A 20,167-nucleotide genomic window follows, 5' to 3' on the forward strand; every position below is an offset into this window, starting at 1 on the left:
CATACAATTTATTTTGCCGTGCATGTTGTTTTAGTTTATTATTGATCGCATATATTATACATACATGATACAATTTTCTTAAATATGTTGATATTCAGCCCAAAATATTGGTCCCAATGAGAAAAGAAAACTACAGGGACATGAGTGTCGCTACGAAGATGGTCGAGGGGTCGATCCCCATTTAAACTTGTATCGGCTAAAATTCTGTAACTGTCACCCTGGCCACGACTTATGAATACATCCATACATTAATTTTAACAAGCGTATAGTGGATGTTATTATTCACTTAATTAAGAGATATCAGTGTTTAGCAGCAGAAAAAGAAAAAAGAGATAAAGAAGGAGGAGAGAAAAAGTAGTAGTAGTAGTAGTAGTAGTAGTAGTAGTAGTAGAAGTAGTGGAAGTAGTAGTAGTAGTAGTAGTAGTAGTAGTAGTAGTAGTAGTAGTAGTAGTAATAGAAGTAGTAATATTAAAAGTAGAAGTGGTAGCAGCAGCAGTAGTAGTAGTAGTAGTAGTAGTAGTAGTAGCAGCAGTAATAGTAGTAGTAGTAGTAGTAGTAGTAGTAGTAGTAGTAGTAGAAGTAGTAGTAGTAGTAGTAGTAGTAGTAGTAGTAGTAGTAATATTAAAAGTAGAAGTGGCAGCAGCAACAGTAGTAGTATCAGTAGTATTATATTAGTAGTAGTAGTAGCAGTAGTAGTAATAGAAGTAGTAATATTAAAAGTAGAAGTGGTAGCAGCAGCAGTAGTAGTATTAGTAGTATTATAGTAGCAGTAGTAGCAGCAGCAGTAGTAGTAGTAGTAGTAGTAGTAGTAGTAGTAGTAGTAGTAGTAGTAGTAGTAGTAGTATGAGTAGTAGTAGTAGTAGTAGTAGTAGTAGTAGTAGTAGTAGTAGTAGTAGTAGTAGTAGTAGTAGTAGTAGTAGTAGTAATAGGAGTGGGTTTTGTTGCGGTAGAAAGCAAGAAGATATACAACATAAGAATTGACGATTTGAGAGTTCGGGAAATCTAACAGTCCAACTAATTAAAAATGCATGTGACTGGAAGTTGAACTTCGTATGTTCCGAATCAAGTTCATGTTTCTAGTTGTGGTTTTTCATGACACGATTACATGCGTGAGAATGAGGTCTGTCGGACTTTCAGCGAGTACAACACCCAGCTGTGAGACGTTTCTCTGACTGGGGACAAACGTAATCCTACTCTCTTCTTGGAGACAGTTTGTTGGCATTAATGTTCTGTGAACGAGGATGGGAGATGTTTTAAGAGTTAGAAAGGTGGATGGAAGAAGGGAAGTGAAAGAGAGAAAGATAAAGGAAGGAAGAAAGAAACTTGAAGAAAGAAAGGGAAACAGAATAAATGAGAGGCAATGCCCCCCCCCCCCGCAAAAAACCTATCACTGCAGTGCAGTCAGGATGACGAACAGTGTAAAATGACTAAAAGTATCATGTTATCACTCTAGATAATGATAAATATGAACAATATTAATAACATGGACCCTTTTGGTAGCATACTCTTACAAGACCGTTCACATTGAACATAATTCATCTTCATGGGTGCATAGGGGCGAATAAGTTTTGTATAACTTTTAAGCCGACTTCCAACACAAGATTTCCAATGTATGACTGATCTGGCCAATCAGCAGACAGCAGAGGAAACTTCGCCGAGCTTTCGCCGCGTACGTCAACACGCACGCATCTGAAATGTGACATAGAACGGGGTAGAGTGGATTATTTAGCAGACGACAGTTCCAGTCGAAAGATTTCCCGGTGCAGCGGCAGCTCTCTCCTCGCAGTTCTCGATCATGCTCTAAACTCACACGACCAGAAGGCGAGGTTAACATTAATGTTCTGAGATTTTTAGCTTGTCAACATGAACTTCGCGTGAGGAAATATACTCGGAAACAATCACTTTAGCGGGACGGAAAGAGTCGTCATCGCCCAATTTTCAGAACGCATCCGTCGATGGAGGGAAAGTACTGAAACTCTGGTGTATGCATTCATGTAGAGAGCGAGAGAAAAGGCTCGACGGCTCCTGCTGTTCAGCGGCGAAGTTGACTTGGGTAGCTAGGCATATCTTGCTGGTTACTGCTGGAGCTGGCTACAGCATACTGCATTCGTTCACATTTTTGCCTTTTCACTCAAGACTGGACTGATTTCAAGGATACCTTTAGTTTCGCATTAAAAAAAGGAAAAGATGGCGGCCATAGATTCTTCTTGTTTCTTAGAGCATAAACTGAGGCAAAATTCACGTGCCATCACCGGCACCCTACTCGCCATTCTAATAATGCTTTCAGATGCCAGCGTCTCTTTTGCCACAAGGGTAAGTTTAGCCGTGTCTGTCAAAAAGTAAATACTCTAATTTAAATAAAATGAACATTTCGAATATGCACTTGTAAATTCTATGTATGGATCTTTATTAACATAAATGAAATTAATCGCTCTGTGTAAATGCAAGTTATTAATTGCCCTACATTATTTGTACTTTTTTCCCTTTGGTACTTGTTTATGTTTTTCTGTTACTCTGTCATTACCCTGTATCATTCAGTATTGTGAGAAAAAAAGAAAGCAAGTTCACAAATAAATGACGTATTTAGCCTGAGAGAGTGAGAATGGAAAACAACACAAGGCAGATGGTGAAATAAGTGCATGTGTTTTGTGTGTTTATTCTGCACTTTTCCAATAATCGAAGTAAATGGTTTGTCACTGTCCAGCTCGGTGGAGCTTTAAAAGTGAGACTCGTTAATTGGTGTGATTAACCTCACCCTAATCAGTAAGCCTGAACAAAAAAGATGGCATTATCCTCATTATTAACTCTTCACACACGGATCAATACAAACCCATCACTGGGGTCGATATCGTCATCACAAACCATTCGTCGGCGTTTACATGAACCGTCGAATCCGTCGATTTTTGGCAAATTTTTCAAATATTTTTTTTTCCATAATTGCGTTGACTGTTATGATATCTTTCGACTGACAAATTTTCAGATGCTGATTTGAGATAATTTTTGACAAAAACATGTTTATATTTTTACTAAAAACGAAACGTTGCGCGGAGCGATTGCATGAACCGTCGAATGCGGATTCGTCGGTTCATGAAACCAACCCTCCTTAAATTCTAGCAGACGATGAACCGTCGAATCTGTAGCATCGTCTGAACGGGATGTAAAAATTGGTAAGCAAACTGTGTTTCGTGTACCTAGTTGTACTTTTATGAGATTAGATGCATGAATTTAATGAAAATCCGAAGTCGCTGCTTAAATTATACCAATTTATAACACATTTAAGCAGATATTTCGAACTCAAAACTCGGATTGTCCCACCTGTTGATTTAGATGTTAGTAAATCCAGAGATTTCGATAAAATCAATTTCAATGGACAATATACTATAGGTCGAGGTCAAGACGGACGATTGTTCGTACTATGAATCTTAAATTAAACTCTAATGTGTTATCATTTCCCTTGTTTTTTTAAATATGGTTAGACTTTTGAGTATTACTGTGTTAAATTATTAAGTGTCGACGGCGGTTAAGTCTGGACTGTACAGCTGTAGCTCTAGACTACATGTAAATGTAGAGTCTAGTGTGGTGCATGCATGGTGTTGCTCATGGTTGCAGGTTGTCACTCACTACTATTCATTTTATTTTAAACTAGAGTTTAGACTAAGTTAAGTAAGAGTTTAGTCACCTTGACACTTCCGCAATTTTTTGTTCCCCCATATACGCCATACTTAAATATTGTTCACGCCATTAATATTCACGCAGTGTTATAAGACCCTCTTGCCGTCACTTTTTCTTTCCTGTTTTCCTTAGTTTTCTGTGCCGTTGAATGCACATGGGTAAACAATGTGCAAGTAATGTGAAAACTGCGGGAAGTATCCGCAGCCGATGCACAAATTATGAGCAATTTATTCGTAAATCCATCGTGAATTAGTCGAAAACATGCGTGCCACTCGGGCATTGGCACGCACCGGTCAGTATGGACACAGGTAGAATACGTATAGGATACTCATTGTTCCTGAAGTGTTCACGAAAGTCGTCCACCAAATTTGTTGTGCCAAAATTTTAAACATTTTGAAAATTCTGCCACAAATTTCAAGCTTTGTCCCGCATGGGCCTCATCCTCCAGCATATGTTCCGCAAACGCTTCCCGTTATGGCAGAAATATGGCATGAAACGATGGGCAAACCATGCACAAACCAATATCGTGCAAGTGTCAGGGTGCTCTAAGACTATGAGTTTAACTTTGAAACTAGTGACTAGATTTTGTCTAGATTTAGATCTCTACTGTTTGTGTTAGTTAATTTAGTATGCAAATAATTGTGGTACCATTCATTGTTTCAATCCCTTGCCTTTTGTTTTGTTTTGATATTATTGTAATAGAAAGATGAGTATGGGTACTACATGTCGATGTTTATTACTTGAGTACACAATTTCTGTGCGGGGACGCTAATAACTAATAGGGGCCTGGTTGGTTATGGCTCTGTCCTGATGATACTGACACACACTACAACAGCCTTAATTGGTTCTGTGATTTGTGTAGATCTACTCACCTTTTCTCTCCATACATTCACAAATTGAAGATTCTTTTTAAATCAATAAAATTTGAATTTGAATTATGAAATATCCAGCCCCACCCTCCACCCCCATGCCGCCTACGCCTATATGATGACTAGGACAGTCAGGTATTGGGGGGGGGGGGGGGGCTGAGGTGGTTTCCTTGTAAAATGTATCGTCTTAATTGTCACCAAAATAAATGTTCATAAGTTTGACTCTAAGTTGAGGGGGGGGGGGGGGGGAGGGGGAGCAAGATTTCCCATAAAGGGGGCAAATTATGATAGGATTATGGGTGTGTTATGTTTTTCCTTTCTCTTGTCCCCACTGGAGCGGGGGAAATATATTAGCTAGATTATGGGGATGTCTCTATATAATTATCAAAGATGAAAAGAAAAGACATGATACAGGGGACGCCACCGTTCCCATAATGCCTTATGGTCACAAAATCGAATCTTATTTGGCTTAAAATCTTGAAAATCCTTACTTGTATTGTATATTTACGAAAAGCTTGAATATAGTTTATAACTTAAGTCCCTATAACCCCCTCTCTGTCGCTTCCTTCCTTTGCTGAGGATTAGGGACATGTTAGATCAACCCCTTGATGGCAACGGTGCTACACCCCCCCCCCCCCCCCCCCCCCCCATGAAACACACACAGGCTATGCCATCTATGAACTACTTGGACGAGAATTGTCGATAATATGCACTTGTACCAAGGAAATACTTCAGGGTGGGTGGGTCGAATCGCGCAGCTTGGGGGGGGGGGGGGGGGGGGGGGGGGGGGGGGGAGGGGGCTAGGGCCCGGAATGATGGGTCACATATCTTATTGGGGCATGCCTTTTTTTATATTTTTTAAAAGTATGTTTTCAATTAATGTTTTCTACAAATATTCGGGCCATGTGGCGTCCCCCCCCCCCCTGCACCCACCCCTAAGCCGTGGGGTGTCCCCTATCCATTTTGCTTTCTTATTATCATTTTGTTTATTGCTTATTTGACTTTCATTTTTGTATGAATAGGGACCCTCTTCTCCTATTATGAAAAGCGACTCTCTTCTTGTATTATGAATAGCGGCCCTCAGGCTTTTCTAGTATTATGAATAGGAACCCTTTTCTCAAATTATGAAAAGCAGCCTTATGAATAGCGGTCCTTATGAATAGTGGTCCTTATGAACAGCGGACCTTATGAATAGCGGTCCTTGTGAATAGCGACGTTGAACTGATTTTTTGGTCTAGGTTGGTGATTATTAAGAATGTAAGACTACTTCAGTTTAGTTCAGGATTGGGTAGCATGGTTTGGGTTAGACAGAAATAACCATCTGGTATGGGTCATTCTTTAATAAAACAGACTTTTGCCAACATTTCCCATGTAGACGGTACTTTTATGGCTCGCACAACAGAGGTAGATTGATCGATTGCTACCGATTTTGTACCTTTTACCATTTTGTATTTTTACGTATTTCCAAAGGCAAAATTTACGGAATTCCTTTATACGAGTTGTCCAACGGTATGTTTATGAATTTAAACTGTAATCTATGACAAGACCTGGCCAGGTCAACTTCGCAAAATAATAATAAAAATTGAAACTTTTCATTTGTTTTCCAGCAATAGATAGTTGGAAGTTTCTCGCAGAAATCCTGGCATGACCTTTGGCTGTATTCTCGTGAAGAGTGCTGTGTGATCTGGTAAGTAATTCAGTTTGACCTTTTTTTCTTCTTTATGTCTTCTTTATGTCTTGTTTGTTCAACAAAAGAATAATTGTGATAAGGTAAGTACATGTATGACTGCACATTATTGTCACATACTGCCATACAATTTGGAAATTGACTAGATAGGTTCTGGCACATGTGCTGTTTTTAACATTCAAATATAGGACAGCTCCCCCTCCCACCCACCCCCCCCCCCCCCCCCCACTGTGTCAATATCTTGAAAATTACAGTGTGGTAGAATGTGCAGTGAGAATATGTTAATCGACATGACATGATGACATGATGACAGTGTGATTATTTTCTTTTTTAAGTGACAAATTCTAGTATAAGGTTCATTTGTACACCTTATTGTGTTGAGTATTATCTTATTTGATAATGAATCTCAATTGAGTTTAACATACTGGTACCTGTACAGTATATCAGATGCCATCTGTTGAACGATTCGTCACATAAATTGATTTGCTGCAGTAGTCAATTGTATTAATTCATATATTTTATGTTTTCTAAATTCATCCCAGAATACATGGTTACACTATGCAGTGAAAGGCATTCTGCAGTTGGGATTATGGTAGATTGACTGCAAAATGTGAGGAAGCAATCTATTGAATACTGAAAACCCAAAGTGACTACTACTTCTCCAGCAGCAAGGGCTATATAATCTAAAGATTTCACAGTTGGTGAGTGACAGCATTTATAAAATAACTTCAGTTTTTGGCCTGAATGTGACATTCAAGATTATTCTATTCATCTTCTTTTCACAAAATTGAATAATCCCTAACAGGTACAGCTATAGCCCACAAGTTAGACACTTGGTATCCTACACGTAAAAAAGGCCCCCAAGCTAGACCATAAGTTAAAAAGGACCGTGAGCTAGACTCAATATCTGTATTACGCAGTGTCAAGCTTGTAGGTCTATTTCACCTAGTGTCTAGCTAGTGAGCTGTATGTGTTGTGTGCCGTTTACATCATAGATTGTTGATCGTGTGGGCCATATGGATCGTGGGTGTCTAGCTCGTGGGAACACCTTCTCCCTCTCTGAAGGTTGTTGCAATTCATCTGATCATTGTACAGATCTGAGCATGTTCTCTTCTATCTTATTCCCATTTCCTTTTCTAGAAAGAGGGTTGCCATTCTTGTTTTTTGTTTTTTTCCTTTTTATCATTGTGATCAATGCCTTCTTTCTTTTTATAAGAAGGTACTGTACATGTACAAGTCAACTGTCAAGTGTTTTTTTTTTTAAACGTACTTGATAGCAGAGTGATTTACAGAGTCATTATTTAATTGTCATGATTCTCTGAAGATTTTTTTGTCTTGTCTGCATAGCTAGAGTGAGACATAGGTACCGCTTTTTTCCTACCGTGGCATCAACAATTTAAAATCACTCTCATTTCAAAAGGTTATGTCCAAATTTGATGAAAATTGCACATAGCAATAGGCCATTTTCGTAATGTAACCAAATTTAATGCATAAGTCTTTGTGAAGTGCCTCAGTACAAGTTATTTCATTCACCTTATAAGAATAATAGTATTTCAATAGTCAGAAGGCAAACTGCATATATTTAGTGTTGCTAGGTAGGTCAAGCCATAATGTTTGTCCAACCTGGCAACAACTAATGTATGCAGTTCGGATTCTGTCTATTGAAATACTATTATTCTTTTCAGGTGAATGAAATAACATGTATTGAGGCACTTCACAATGACTTATGCATTAAATTTGGTTACATTACGAAAATGGCCTATTATCAAGCATCACTTTATTATGTGGAAGAAATTTTATGAACAGAGTCAAGGTCAAAAGTAAGCTATGTTTAATATTACTTTAAGTAAGCAATTTGATGATACTTGCACCAATCATTATTAAGGATCATACATGTAGATTATGTGGAAGAATTTTCATATCCAAGGTCGTGGTCAAAGGTGAATTATGGTCACTTGTGTTATATTTTGCTTCAAAAATAACCTTTTGTTAAATTCTCATTTCAAAAGTATATGTCCAAATTTCATTAAACCTGCACCCAACAATTATGAGGAAGAATTTCATCGCCAAGATCAAAAATCAATTATTTTTTAGTGAATGAATAGTGTTGCCATCCAGTGGTTGGTCATTTAACCTGTTTTTAGTCAATTTGGCCGAATGCTACCAAATTTCTCATGAGATATCAATTGGTAGTGTTCATACTTAATAGGCAAATTGCGAGGTGCAGGCAAGACATCACATGCAGTTTGACTTGTTTTTCTATTTTATTTATGCCTATATCTTTTTATTTTATTTTCAGGTGGAGATGTCCTGAACTTGCTTTGTGCTGCAATCTCTTGTACGTACCACAAGATTCCAGGAATGTGATAACTCAACTTTACTTTCATCATAGAGGTGTTTTGGTCTAGTGAATAAGTCATCCGACTGCAGGTCACAAGGTACAGGGTTCAAGTTCTGCTGCAGCACTAATGTCCTTTGGCGAGACGTTAATCTACATTTGTCACTCTCCACCCAGGTGTTAAATGGGTACCCGGTAGGATGCAAAAGTTAATGTAGTTGGATGAGCAAGTGTGCGTTTGTAAAATGGGGACTGGGCGGAATGCTCCCCAGGGAGTGAAGAACATGCTTGTGTGCGGGCAAGCCTAAATCTGATGACTGAGTAATGATATATATATCTGTAAAGCGCTTAGACACATCGTTGTATTGATGTATCATGCGCTATATAAAAGCAGAATATTATTATTATTACACCTGTAAGAACATCAAGATTTCAAGGTTAAGAATTTCATAATTATAAAAAGCAAGGTGATGAATGAGAAATATAAAAGATTCAGCCTAATTTAATTGTCAATAAATTAATGCAAATGAATGTAAAACCTTTCATGATTCTATGGTTACACTGATGGAGCATGCTTGCATGTTGTAATTATGATTCATATCAAAGTTATTTTGATTATCTTTTGCCAATTGCCCACTTTTGTAAAATAGAATATTTCAAGCTATCACATCTGGTTAAAGCTACAATAGCTGACAGTTGGGAAAGCATGTTCAATTTGTTTTGGTGTCAATGGGTGCCGGCTTAATGTGCATATGTATAGTGTTGGGTTCATGATCATACATCATGTTGAGCCCTTACTGTGTCGAACATTACCTCTTTAAGTGGTTATTTATATTAGGTATTGAAGATCAGTACAAGTTCAAGGCAAAGTTACCATAAGCGCATTACAAATTTAGTACATCGACAAGGGGCATTTAATAACAATTAGTGAACTGGCGGCATTGTATTAGAGAGTTTTTTGAAATTGTGACACTATGTCTAAAACTTTTGATGAAGGAATAACCCACTGTAAATACAAATAATTTCACAAACATATCTTCACTGAAAATATATGTGAGAATATAGTGTTACATGGTTTTGTGAAAACCATTGTTCTTGTGCATTACCTATATGACAATATGAGGTATAGTATACCAGGTCAGCAGCTGATTGTGAAATCATGAACATTGTTACCAGTTCACTTTAATGCAGATCTTTATTTGACCTTTACTCAAATCGTTTCGGAACTCATGATAATATTATGTAGCTTGTGCTGAATTCATGATATAGCCCAAGAAAATAAGTACACTGAATGGCACATGATTTGAATTGAATTTTTTTTATTCATCAAATATGTGTAACACTCGAAAATTGTCCTGTTATTTCACCTAAATATATAGGATTATGATGTGTTTTAGATTAGGTCACACTACAATCGTCAGTGGTATCAATGCCACAGTTGTCATTACTCAAAGAGTTCTAATTTGTGATAGTTGATTATTAAATAATTGTCAAGTGTGTTTAAGATTGATGTCAAATAAATTTTGGATGTGAAAATATAATTTTGTCGTGTTTAGTTATTATTTGATAACATATACAATGTTTCAACATAATTGTAGTAATCTGCCTGTCATACTTAAGGAAAAGGGGTTACAAACTTCAGTTCAGGATTATTTCTTATACTAGAAGTAGATGCTAAATGTCAAGCATGATATCAATAATGTGTTTAGCTTATGGTTACATTTTCGTTCATATAAATCAAGGTCTTCGAAGAGAGATGGTTGGAAATGAAATTATGTGATCATGAAAATACCCAAATTACGAGGGTGTGTGAGCGAAAATATATGGAGACTGAAATTGATTCAGAAAAGTGAAAGAGAAAGAAAAATAGAAAGAGGATAAAGAAAATAATTAAGTGGTATGATCGAGAGGCCAAGCAGTATGCAATGATTCAATGAGTGGTTGAATTCAACTCCATATAAAGATGAATTATATAGAAAACGATTGGAGAAACAAGATGTGATGGAGGGGGTAGGATGGCTAATTAGACAAATTGAAACAGAAACAATATTATAAGGAACAAAATTTGAAGGGAGATCAATATTTAGGAAATGTTTATGAAGTCTTGATATTTCCTGAATTATTCATTTATTATTTAAAAGTCTCATTAAGAAAAATGAAAGTAGTAGGCCTAACCCAGATTATTCGATAGGTAAGCTCGAACAGTTCAACATTAAAAGTTCGATGACCCGCATTGGGCGCGTGTATTAAACGAGCAAGAACGGTTGCATGAACCGACGAATCCATGCGCATTCAGCGCTTTTGTGCTGCGCGTATTCACTTTCTGTTTTTATGAACCGTCGAATGCGCTCCGTTTGCCACTTTCTGTGGAAAAGCGTAGTGCGAAATTACATCATCATTTTTATTTTATCATTACTCGACGATTGTTCAAAATTATGATTTGTTTTTTATATGGTGATTGTAAGCTGGTTTCAGGCTTTCACACTGACTAAAAATTATCAAAATCAATTATCGTACATTGCGCTATAGCGATGTTGGAAAATGTCGAACTTTCAAACGCGTTTTTCTCGAAAGTAAGATTTTGAATTAAGTGGACGGATTCGACGGTTCATGTAAACGCCGACGCATTGTCCTCTAACAATTACTTCGAGCCTTTCCTTCGTGGTTCTTCCTTGAGAAAAGGGTCAGGCCTGGAAGAAAAAAGCTAGGATCTTATGAAAGCGGGACCCAACTCTGTTCTTATTTGCAGCGAGTATCCAAATAACAGGTGTGTTGTTCAAAAGGGATAAGCTGGGACATGCCGATACATTCAATAACTGCATTTTGGTTTATTTGAATTACTATTGAAAACGGAATGAATGGTCATTTTGCAGCTTGGATGCTTGAGCAAAGATAGGACAATACAACAGAAGGACGCAGGATGGTCTAATGCAGAATGTATTATGTCTTCTTCCCCATGTCCCCATTCAGTTGCAGGTTAAAATGTCGATTTATAGACCCGTTGAATCATGTTATGCATTCTTCTTGGGCTAAAGTTTCTATGACAGGTGCTTGCCGGATAAAGCAACAGTTCTGCAAATTAAATTCCAGTAAAAGAGATGCCATTCTGAATAACTTAGCATGATAATAGCAAGTGAATTAAATAGTTCGATAATGGAGAAGAAAACAAAATTCGAAAAATCAGTGCAAATATCTATTACCCTACCATGATACAAACGGGACATTTTGGGAAAATAAGTAATAACACCGACTCATAGGTATGTCAAAATGTATTATAAAGCAGTATCTCTGTATCGAATTTTGGACATGAATGTGTTCGTCATGATGTGATCGGATTATTAGAGGCAACAAAAGAGATACGAGTGATTAGATTAGATTTTGATACAGTATATACCAAACACTGCGCATCCTGCATGTGTAGGGTTTTGATTGCAGATTAATTTCTTTAGACGTTGTACTTAGTATGGTATAATGCTAATCTGCTGTAAACAGACGATTCTAATCAACTAGACACAACGGGAGTTTTCCTGGAGGAATCAAGCCTTCTTGGTATAGGATTAATGAGATGATGGATTTGAGGAATGTGGGCGGGTGCAGTTAATTAGGAATTAATCTACAACATTGTCATTGATCAGTGAATGGTTAATCGGGCGTTGCGTCAGAAATAAACTCTTTACATGAACTTTTTTAAAGAAGTCAAGAAAACAGGCAACAACATGTTTCGGATCCCTCTGGGAATGGTATCATCAGAATTTTGACAGCATTAACTTATATTCCAATATTCATTTCCCCCATAGTTTGTCTGCCTTGTAGCATGAGAGTATAATATTTGAAATGAAGCCTACAGGATAATTGATTTCTTTTCTTAAAAGACTGCCCAAAGTGTCAATAGGCACCATGTAATTATGCCATTTAAATGGGATAGATTATGATGCTGCAATACAACCTAGATTCATCAAAGTGTCCGATAATTGCACTCAATACAGAACATTTTATCGTAAACCTTTAATGGCCACGTCTTTGAAACCGTGTGGCTTCACATTCAAATGGGGATTACTTTTTCTAATGTATTATGAGCGACTCACTTCTAAAAAGGAAATGTTCCGCGTTGCCATCTGAAAACCCCCAAAGAAGAGACAAAGAATCCTTTACTCGATTGCTAATCAGAAAATTGTCCACAATTCGAAGGACATGTTTTTAATGAAGGAACTACACTCGTTTCCTTGTTCCACCATGTAAGAAATAATCGGATGAAATGATGTGATGACGTAAGAAAAGTTTCTTCTCAAATTGCCAGTGGCAACCAAAAATACTTTCATTATTTTCTTTTACTTCAGTAGCATCAGGCGCTTGAACAATGCTTCTGCTTTACTCTCCGTTTCCATAAGCCTCTCATTCTTCTTTTTATAGACTAGTTTTAGGCTTGCTGTTCATTTTCTCCTCATATCTTCTTTTTATTCAAAAGCATGGATATCTCTTTTGCATTGGAAAGGTTTCCTTATGTGTTAAAAAAAGACGTGTTTTAACACTCACTTAACCGACAGTGTTAACTTAACACATGGATTGGGTGGTAATCTGTCTTCAATGGCTTCGCTATATGATGCGAGTCTTTTCAGTAAATCCAAGCAGGTAATACCTCGTTTGTTAACTCGAAACACACTAGTGTTCTCAAAGTGTAACAGTTGTTTCGGAGCTTTTTGTTAGCGCAGCGGACTGTTCTGAACGATTTAATGTAAGTTATTTCAGTGGCGCTAATCACGCCCCCGGGCGTTTTAAGAGTATTTATCTGAATCTGTGAAAAGAAAAGGTTAACAATTACGATTTAGGCTGGATCTGAGCAGCTAGCTCGACTGAGAATCGGTTTTGTAGGTCTCCACGTCATACACGAGACCGACCCTAGTCACCCGACATGAAGCTACCAGACAGCTAGCACAATCGTATGAATTTTATGTGTGAATGCATGAAACACTGATCCCATAAAAGACCCATATATATCAGTGTTTTGTCTAGAAGAAAAAAAATACGAACGAGAAAACGACAATCATATTTGGATAATTTGCATTATATTATATAAATTGATTTAGGCCTATAAAAATGAAGCACACTTTGAGAAGTAAAAAAATTCTTTTAGTCATATTAGTCATAAATTGTATTCGAATTCTGTTATGGAGAACCTAAAGGGCAATACAGTGAGATTATATTTACCATCTATTTTAAAAGTCTCATTTATATCTCTTTTTGTATGTTTAAAATTGTTTTTAGCTCAGATATTAGCGTATGATATTGCCCCTTTACATTATGTATGAATCAAGCAGTGATTAATTTACTTGGAACTTCACTAGAATACATTGTGAAAACCATATTCTAAATTGATGTGCACATGGTGATCAAGATGATATATTAATACTGATGTTAAAGAAGTAAATTATATTAAAAGTGGGTCTAAATTCCAGACTAATCGTTTGAAAACGGGGAGAAAAATGGAAACTCTTTGGTTGAGTTTTATGGGGAACATACTTCAACCCGTGACTGCACTTTTTTGATACCTTTTGACTTCGTACACTTATTTAGCGGCGGGATTGGTGAACTGTGAAATTGAAAGGCATTGTTCAAAATAGATTTTATTGTCATCCTAATGACAGTTTAAGGTATGTTCCTCAGGGAAACTTTTGCATGCTAATCCCGGAGCAGTGATGCCCTCCAGGTAAACGCAGTGGTAATGGAAATCATTAACACAATACCAATTCAAACTTGTGCATCAACTGGAAAGAATGCACGCCTCCCAGAAAGATTACACTCATTTTTGTTGTAAAGAATACAAAGTTATCTCAGATATCGCAAGTGATTAGCATCTGATCGTAGCCAATCTTGGAGATGTTATCTCGTAAGTATAATAAGCGCGACACCCAGGTGTACACAGAGGTTGATAAAGAAACCCAAACGACATCAATTTGTAATCATGTTGAACTCCTTGTGAACGGCGGCTAGGCAATGTTGCAAACTGGAAACTTACACAATATTTTGTGCAACACCTTTACAAATAGTAATGGAGGACAAATCATGGAGTAATAAGGTTATTTTGAAGGACGACAATTGACGTTAGTGCAAAGCATCTGTGACGGAATAGATAGTGCATTTTACTTCTGCTTCTCGTTGAATATTATAGAAAATGAATTATTTGTACCCATGTACACCAAATAAAGAATATTTTGAATAGTATGTCGACATTTTGTCACAATATATTATTCCTCTTTCTTGAAATTGTGCTAATGGATCGGATACAACATTGATTGCGGAACCAACTATGTAGCGATAATAACTACTTTCATTTTTCGTTGAATTTTCAAAGTTGCAGTTCATTTGAGGAATCAATGCTTGTATCTGAAGGGGAATTGAGAAAATGAAGTAGGCATATTATATGAAATATAAGTCACAACTTTCTTACACTTCTGAAAGAGTGCAAATGAAGAGCATGAACATGTAGTTGGATCTCACTCTTATAATGCCCTGAAAACAAGTTCACTCTACGAACCTCTGAAGGAATCTTATGATTATGCCTCTTTCACTCACCTGTGACCAAAGGTTGACATGGAAATCATTCATCACAACCCTCAACATTATTTCTTAGGAATCATACCAATAATTGGGTGGAGTCACACACACGAGTTGGTATGACCCAGTCCCTGTTCAGAGAGTCAAGGGGTGCGGGAGGGGGGGGGGGGGGGGAGAATGGATATGAGTCATGTTAGGAGTTAAATTCACTCTTAAATTATTGGTATCCACCCAAAAGTAATGGCTACAACTACAACACTCTGAGAGTTGATTTAACAAAACTTGCCTGGATCCCACTCCAAAACGAGGTGATCCCCAAAGAGTGGGAAAACGAATGAGAAAATGAGGGATAGTCAAGATGGAAGAAAGAAGGATAAGAGGGGGGGGGGGGGTGGCTGTGTGAAACAAAATACTGCATATCCAGAGCTCTAGACAAAATACAGACACGTGTTTCTCTTTCAGTGTTTTCTTTTACTGCATATAAGTTGTCGACCTCATATATTTTGTTGTTGTATACCAGTACGTAGACGTCTTCTCGTTAGCCACTTGGTGATAAGGCAACTTGACGTTTAGTTATCTCGACTATCTCGCCAGGGCAATACCGGAAATATTTCATCGCGTTTTTCTAGGTCAAAGACAAAGACGAATGCCCTTCAGTTTACCCCTCTCCTGCCGCCAGTTTGACAATGAAATGTAAATAATATAAATGACTGGGATAACCTTGTATCATGGTCTGTAAGCTAATGACAACATTTCATTCGAATGTCATCAATGAATATCACCATCGATCTGTCTGATTGTGAGCTCTCGTAGCTGCATGTCAAGACCAGCAAGTTTATTTGCTGTGGCCTGCCGTGCATATACAGGGCAATGTAATATCATGGTAATATGTAATTGATATACTAAATTCATAGTCTCTTCTTAGTTTTAACATGAACCTAATGGTTTTAATCATATACATCTAGTATGATCTAGGTTAGGAATTTTTTTCACGAAGAATTTTGTGTCCCAATTGGTGTGTAATATTCGAGAACATGCAGGCCTATACCTCATCGACATTAGCATCATTTCCAGAACATACTAATTGGGTAGTTTTGTTATCGATTTGCTCGTCCGTCAAGTAATAATGTAATTTAATAATTTTGATATGATTATTATGCGCATGAAGACGAAGACAGTCGCCGCTCGGCTGGCCTAAATAACACGCTTACCATTCATACTTTGTGAACGAGTCCGAGACGAGCTAGCTGTCTACTCTGATGTCGGACTCTCGGACTCTGCGAGACAGACAACGAGGCAGGGATGTTTGGAGAACACCGAGGCCATATTAATAGGATAGCACTTCGTGATATAATACGACTATAATTGCATGTATGCCATGTGCTTCTGGGGGTAATTGTCACTTTTCAAAACAAAACAAATTGACTAGATATCAAATTCAACCCTCCCCCCTCCCCCAATACATTTAAGGTACCATGATAAAGCTAAGTTTCCTCGTTATTCTAAATACTTAAAATATTCTATTGTCTTCCAGGGAGTAATATTTAATGGTTTGTCGAAGTATTTCATGAAATGATAGAATGATCTGCGTTTGCACACATACAAAAATTACAAGTTTGAGCATAAACTGCCCAAAATTGATCACCATAGTTGTACCTCACGTAGTCGCCCAAAGAATATTTTTACCTAGTCTGCCAGTGAGTTGGAGGAGCGTGTATACGCCCTTCTCGATCAGACGTACCCCAGACATGGTAAAGGAAACAGCTAGCGTTGAACTTGAGCCTGCATGCTGGGTGGTACGACTTCATAGAAGGCTTTCTGAGGCAAATTTCCGACTCCTATTCGATCTTGGCGCAAAGCCACTGTCGCCACGTCGTTTCATTTAATGATGAGCTCTCGAAGCGATTGTCAATGCCGAATTGTGTCATGTTTACGCAGAGCCAGGGAAACAATTTGTTTGGTGAAAAGTTCAGAGAATTCAAAGAAGTGTTGCTTTCCATCTAGGATTCGATAAATGCTTCACTAGCTTCCTTACACTTAACATCTAGGGATACATTAAACTTTATCGTGATTTGTTGATTCATAACCCAAATGACGAATACTAATCCTATAGCATTTCGCGGATGCCCATTCTAAACCTAAATATTTTTCATCCGCACAAAATACGCATATAATTCAAGCAACCTAAGAGACAATATGAGGCGGTGGATAAAAGTATGAAGGAAACTAACAGGCCTACTGCATTGAAACCCTAACACATCTTGAAAACTGTTAAGGGTCTCATGACAATGCCATAATACTGTGTTCTATGTGTTAAAAGTATATTTACTGATTATGAAAGTAAAATAAGGCATTCTTTAGCTTTCGTTCGTATTCGTGGCGTATTGCGTATATAGTGAAACAAGCATATCCCCTCCCCGTTTGAAGGCTCCATCAAAACGTGTCCCCGGTCGGGAGGATGATTCGAAGCCCCCCCCCCCCCCTTCAGTCGAAAATTTGTTTGATTTACCAAATCATTCTTTCTAAGTTTATCAGATGGCAAATAGCAGAGTTACCAAAAATTGAAAACAAATTCTTACTCGAAACCTTCAAAGGTTCTTGCTATTCCTTAATAACAGATTTGTCTATTCAACTTTTAATTAGCTGTTTAGTACCACTTTATTTCTTTACCATCTGACGTCATGAAACCATTGTGCGATATTGTAGCTTTCCATGACATTTTCTAGGAAACTACCCCTCACGTATTGTCGCCCCCACCCCGCCTTTCGTTCGTCATCAGTCTCCTTCCATGCCCCTTCTCATCAAATGGTACCAATGCCCACCACCTCCATCCTTAGATTTCATGAACACCATTCCATCAAAATTGTTTCTCCATTCATGTCCCAGACAGGTCGGAACAATGTCACAATTTTCTGCGTCGATGCCCCAGAAAGGCAGCCGCCTTGATTTGAGCGCAATAATGAACCATAAATGAAGCCATTCAATAGAAAGGGTGGGCGATAATGAGAAGGACATAAAAACACAATAGAAACAGTCATTTGTAGTACCTTTGTGCTTCGGAATTACAATTATATGCACTGGGAGAACTTAATGTCTAAAATAAAAAGTTTTTTGTCACTGAAAGAGCGTTGTGTCCTGTTTTCTTTCAGGTTTTTGTCATAATATAGGATCTGTGGGATGGGAGAGTCATTTTGGAGTATTGTTATTGTTGGATATTCTCATGTTCATTTCTTAGTAATATGGCAGGGGAGAGGCCGTTATTATGATGACCGGTGAAGGTCATGGGACCGCCATCATTTTGTCCAGTCATTTTAAATTCAAGTATCATTTCGAAGACTTTGGCAACGTATGATTCCATCGATGGTCTATAAAGCCACAGTCTACCTTTCTACATAATTTGGTTTAGACTGCTATTGGTAATATACTAGAAACCTGTCTGCGTCACTGATATTTTTTCATTTTCGCAAGCATTCAACTCATTAGGTTCAATATTTTAATGATTTGTCATATGAATAGTAATAATGAATGGAATGGATAGCATCCATTTTGGCCTCTTGCCGCCGGATCCGGGATTATATTACTAGGCCTACAAGATGAAAGTTTGATTCTTCGTGCCCCTATCCTATCCTTTACCGAATGTCCACTTTGAGTGATAATCGCAAACATGGAACCACTACTAATATGCTCTTTAATTATAAGGATTGTATATAGGAACATGATTATGAAACTTCACGTTGGCAATGATCATTACAAGTGCATGGACAAGTCATTCGATATTATTTGGTGATAGCGTTGCCCGACTATCCCGTAGTGCCGACAGGGTGGCCGTGTGTTACCTTTGCATTGATGCCGATTGACAGATATAGCGCAACGAGAACCTTTTCCTCAGTCCCATATGTAGAAAACCACGGTATGACCTTCGCGGTCTTTACACATGGGAGAAAAGCGAACCGAACCGGTCAAAATAAGCCCCAAAACATGAAATTAATGTTATAGTGCTATTCATTATTAATTAATGGGTTGTGGTTCTTGGTAGAATACACCAATCAATGTCATTTTCCAGTGAAAGGCAACCCATTATGCCCATCAGACCTTGGCAACATTTGTTGTTGACAAGCCATTTGTATTTCAAGCACCGATTATGTTTACACACGTGTTTTGTTGGAAATGGAAAAGATGTAGGAAATGGAAAAGATGTAGGAAACTAGAAATATTGTCCATGTGATATTCCCCTCCCTTCCTTGTAAAAAGAACGTTCATAACTACAATCATGTATGCATGCAGTCGTTTACGTCGCGAGAGGAAAGAGGAGGGACGGGTCGACACCTTCGACACCCCTTCAATATTTTTGTCAACTCCATTATAATTATGAGAAAAAAAAGTTTTGACTTAAATTCTAAACCTTGTAGATATTATGTACAGGTGTAGGTAATTATGAAGACCCGAGATTTTTTTTCTGTTTAAAATTGTATTGTTTTGGCGTATCTTTTTTTGTTGGCAAGCTTATTTATACATTTTCTCGTCAGCATGCACTGGACACTTTGTTACGATAGTTCTGTCTCTCTTTCTCTCTCTATTTCTTTTTCTGTCTCCCTCTATTGTTTCTGCCATATTTTATAATAATGGCACGACAGCAGTTATATTGTCTAAGGTAGGCTTATATAAATCTCGGAAAGTCTCAAATTGATTTATCATACAAAGAAAACGCAAATTGAAACAGGATTTGTATATATTGATGAGGTATGTTTTGGTGTAGTCCTAAAGTGAGGGTATTCGACTTTCTATCGTATCTATGACAACAATGAGCAGCCCTTGAATGCCGAGTTCAAGAAAGTACAGTTACACTATATCAATTATCATATTCTAGCACTAATTGGGTCTGGTGGAGGGGATGACTCTGTGATGTTTGGCCAGCGTCTGCCCCTCTGTCGAGCCGCTGCACCGCGGGAGCCAAATATCGACCGACTGGCCTAGCCAGGGGCGGATCCAAAAGGGAAGGGGTACAGGGGACACGACCCCCTTTTATATTCACTAAAATTATATTACACG

The 20,167-nt window shown here is 37.8% G+C and overlaps 1 protein-coding gene and 1 long non-coding RNA gene across 12 annotated transcripts in view; both read left to right on the forward strand.

Annotated features, from left to right (window-relative positions):
• Positions 1–1,691: 1,691 nt before the first annotated feature.
• The window catches only part of LOC588667 (SPARC-related modular calcium-binding protein 1), a 49,195-nt gene continuing 30,719 nt past the window's right edge, over positions 1,692–20,167 (forward strand). For 8 of the 11 annotated variants that reach the window (XM_011675518.2, XM_030998783.1, XM_030998784.1 and 5 more), the window contains exon 1: positions 1,692–2,313. In XM_011675518.2, the coding sequence (XP_011673820.2) occupies positions 2,188–2,313 (126 nt within the window). In that variant the 5' untranslated portion in view covers positions 1,692–2,187. Of the gene's footprint in view, positions 2,314–13,740; positions 14,665–20,167 lie in introns of those variants that run through there. The other 3 variants (XM_788340.5, XM_011675519.2, XM_011675520.2) reach the window with 2 other exon arrangements.
• On the forward strand, positions 2,957–8,562 carry LOC115929547. The gene is made up of 3 exons (XR_004066533.1): positions 2,957–3,167; positions 6,149–6,228; positions 8,528–8,562. It is a non-coding gene; the product is annotated as an uncharacterized LOC115929547 (long non-coding RNA).

The sequence above is a fragment of the Strongylocentrotus purpuratus genome, unplaced genomic scaffold (assembly GCF_000002235.5).
Source record: "Strongylocentrotus purpuratus isolate Spur 01 unplaced genomic scaffold, Spur_5.0 spur5_scaffold_5, whole genome shotgun sequence".
NCBI lineage: Eukaryota > Metazoa > Echinodermata > Echinoidea > Camarodonta > Strongylocentrotidae > Strongylocentrotus > Strongylocentrotus purpuratus.